At 58.4% G+C, this 3,748-nt stretch overlaps 1 protein-coding gene across 1 annotated transcript in view; it reads left to right on the plus strand.

Moving 5' to 3' along the window:
* The window catches only part of RAP1GAP (RAP1 GTPase activating protein), a 24,781-nt gene extending 21,566 nt beyond the window's left edge, over window positions 1-3,215 (plus strand). The window contains exons 21-23 of the mRNA XM_015412570.1: window positions 298-398; window positions 1,860-1,911; window positions 2,405-3,215. Coding sequence (XP_015268056.1) covers window positions 298-398; window positions 1,860-1,868 — 110 coding nt within the window. The 3' untranslated portion in view covers window positions 1,869-1,911; window positions 2,405-3,215. The remainder of the gene's footprint in view (window positions 1-297; window positions 399-1,859; window positions 1,912-2,404) is intronic.
* The last annotated feature ends 533 nt before the right edge of the window (window positions 3,216-3,748 follow it).

The raw sequence follows: 3,748 nt of genomic DNA on the forward strand, positions 1-3,748 counted from the left end.
AACCCCCAGCTGCCTTTGCATTGGGGTTGGGGGGCGCGTGTCCTTTCCCCACTCCTCTCAGGGCATGCCAACAGAGGCATTGCCAGCGACAGTTTAGCGGGACTACGGGGAATGGCAGAGCGTGTGATCCTTGGACAAGCCCAAGCTACCAAGCAACCAGCCCTGGCATCAAGGCAGCCTCCTGGCGACATACTTGTGGCTCCCTGTCGTGGGTGGTGTGTGTGTGTGTGTGTGTGTGTGTGTGATGACTTGGACCACCCTTGGCATGCTTCTTCTTCCTCCCCATTCCATTTCTAGGCCCCTCTCACTCTCCCCAGCCAGACCCCAGGAAATCCACAGACCCGTCTTGCCCAGAGATCAAGATCCAGCTGGAGCAGGCGGAGCAGCACCCCCACCTGGTGAGTGAATCAGCACGGGATCAGGGCAGACATCCAGGGGGGCGACAGGCACAGCCGCAGTCTCCACATGATGGGCGGGGGGAGGGGCTGCGGGTGTTCGCAGTGGGGATGCCGTGCCCTCGGGAGTAGGAGAAGGCAGCCAAGGATTTGTTGGGGGTGGGGTGGGGTGGGGTGGGGAGGAAATGTTTTGGCAGTGCATCAGATTGGATTCTGAGAGCTGGCCGAGTTTGGGAGCTGGCTAGAGAAGAGGGTCTCTGCCCACATGGCTGGAAGCGCTGGCGGATCGTGCTCGTCTCATGCTTCCAGCAGCTGGCTTCTCGTCACCTCGCGAGTTTGGTGCCCGCAAGGAATGACAGAGGAGAGGGGAATAAATTATTGGGAAATGCTCCACCGCCACTCCAAACACCCCAGGCCTCCCACTCCAGGATACGATAACCCCTTGGTGGCTGATCAGGCCAGTTTCTCCGCTGCCGCCATCTTCCCCTGCACTTTTTCATTCCCCCCTTTAATTGGATCTCCCATATATACTGTGGACATACACCAGATTTTTAAAGAAAACTGAATATTTTTGGCAACAGATACTATTTCATGGCATGTTTAATCATAATGTCTTAAAGAGTTCAGTCGCAAACTGAGCTTCATATCCAAACCTGTTGTGGCCGAATGAGTGTTTATGTCCAAACCATACACAACCTTTTGATTTCTGCCTTCAACTTTTATTTTTCCCTGCCTCCCCGAAGGCTGAAACGAAAGTCACAGGTGCCGGGGCAGCGGAGGGTGCAGCAGCAGGCAACTTTTCCTCGGCTATTGCGTGGCCCTGCAGTTTTCCTTACAGAAAAGGAAGGCATTTGTCCTTTTAAAATCCCACAAATATGCCAAATAGTACAATTTGATAGGCCAGCTAAATTACAAGCAGTGCATTTTATGTTGTTAAATCAGTAAAAGAAATTTAGATTTGATAGGAAAGTACATAGTGCCTAAATTTGAACTTTCCCAAATTTCCATCCCCCCCCACCACCACCCAAAACGGGCGTGTGGTTTCTCCCCATGGCTTCAAAATTCCCAGAAATGTTAACAGCTGTACCCTAAGTAGGCAGAATCCTCTGTGTGATAATTGGTGCACAAACCACCCGTCTTCCAGTTAGGTAGTTATGAGGGACCCTCGCCGGACCATTAGGCAGAGCTCCCGGGAACTGCGCAGCACTGCCTGTTGAGTGGGCACAAGAACCAGTGCAAACATGTGCCAGACGTCTTGGCTTGGCGTAATGCTCTGAGGCTGTGGGGCTGCGTGGCAAAACCCAAGGAATTTCAGGGGCCAGAAGCAAGGACGGAGAGGGGAGGCCGGAGGTGCGAGGGTGGGGGCCAGGCCGTGGTCCCTGCACTTCCCTTCCCTTGCCCGTGTGAGCCCCTGGAGTGGTTAACATTGTTCTCCTGTCTCTGTGTGCCTGTCCCTCCCTACAGAGCTGCTAGCCCTCCCTGCCTGGCCTCCTCCGTGGATCTGCCTCCCCACAAGGTCAGACCCCCTGTTTGCTCCTCCGGGTTCATTCTGGCTCCCAGCAAGGGGCTGCAGGAGGGAGCAGGACTCCCCTCCCTCCCTCCCTCCCTCCGAGGCAGCCGGGGATGACAGCTGGCGGCTCACGGTGTGGGTGTGGGGGGGGCCCTTGTGTCTGCTGCTGCTGCTGCTGCTAAACACCAGTTGCTGGGAGCAACAGCAGGGAAGCATTTGGCCTTAAACCCTCTCTGGGCACTGAGGGAAATGGGCTGCTGGGTTGGGTGGGCCTTTGGTCGGGCTCCGCAGCTCCAAAAGCAGGGGAAGGGGAGGGGTGGAGAAGCCCCCCCTGGTCCCCAGAGCAGCTCCCATGACACCTCTCTCTTCCGCCGACCCACCCGGTAGCCCAGCGGTCCCTCCTGCCAGTCCTGCCCCGTTCCAGGAAGCCCTCTGGGGGTCGTGCTGCGTGCTCCTCCTGGCCTCCAAACTGACCGGCTCTTTCTCGCCTGCCCTGCAGCACACGGTGAAGAAGCACAAGCGGAGGGGCTTGCGGGAGGCCCCTCATCCTCCCGGTCCACCTGGCAAAGCCTGCCTGCCCAGGCCTCCTCCCGGAACTTCTCCCTCCTCCCTCCCCCTCCCTTGGTGGCAGCTGCAACCCATTTGCCTCCCTTGGGCTGAGGCGCTCCAGATCCCCGACACCCCCCACACACACACACACACACAAGACCTCTCGTGGTCAGCCAAAAGACAGGCCTGAAGGGAACCACCCGGGAGCAAGGCACCTCGGAGGCAGGCTGTGGACGATCACCCACACACCGGGACACCTGCCCCGCACGGAGGACTCCCAGCCCCCTTTCCTTGGCAGAGAGACGGCTGAGATGCCCGACGGCAACCCGACAGCCAGAGCAGTGTTCATTGGTGCGTGTCTCTGGCTTTTCCATCACACAAACCGCCCCAGGGGTGCCAGAGAGCCCGCAGAGAGGAGCGGAGCAGGAGGAAAGCTCTGAATCGGCAGCCGGACAACAGCGAGTGAGAAACCCCCACAGAGAGCGGGCCTCTCGGCAAGTGGATTTCCAGGGGCCCCCTTGGGAAGGAGGAGGAAGCCTGTAGTGGAGATGTCCAGCCTGGACCCACCCCTCCCCGCCTGCTGTCCACCCGTCTTCGCCTCCTGTGCATCCTTGACCATCTGCCCGGGAGGGGGCGGGGCCCATGTCAGAATCAGCTGCCCCCCCCCCTCCGGGGTGTGTGTGGGGGGGAGCTGGCCGGCAGAGCCATCCCTTCCTGCTCCCTTTCCCCAGCTGCAACTTCGTCCCTTTGATAGCCATCATCTCGCCCGGCATCAGGAAATAAGGGGCAGGGGAGGGGCTGGGGGCAGCTGTGCACACACCTGGGGTCACTTTCTCAAAAACCCTGGCATGGATACGGAGCCCTGCTCCAGGTGGCATCGGACTCTCTCGGAGAGTATCCCAAAGAGTACCTGACAATCCTTGGAGACTTCTTTCTGTAAAAGGCCTGTAAGGTCATTCGGTATCTGAGCCATGTGAATTGACGTTCGGTGAACTGCTGCCATCCAATTATCTCTGATGGAGGAGGGCTGGCAGGGGACTGCCTCAATGCCCGCTTTGTCTCCGCATGCCACGTCCTGTTTTTAGAGAACACCGGGAGCCAGGGAGAGCGCTGTAAGCGGAGGGGCAAGGCCCGGGTGTCAATTATTGTGCAGCGTCAACCTTCACGGTTTACGGCAGAATTCAGGCCACCTCTGGCCACCGCCTCTCCATGCCGTGGCCAGTCTGCATCCATGCTGTACAGTTCGACTGGGGATGGGGTGGGGATATTGACCTTCGATCCATCTCAGTCGCTC

The sequence above is a fragment of the Gekko japonicus genome, unplaced genomic scaffold (assembly GCF_001447785.1).
Source record: "Gekko japonicus isolate JY-2015 unplaced genomic scaffold, Gekko_japonicus_V1.1 scaffold131, whole genome shotgun sequence".
Taxonomy (NCBI): domain Eukaryota; kingdom Metazoa; phylum Chordata; class Lepidosauria; order Squamata; family Gekkonidae; genus Gekko; species Gekko japonicus.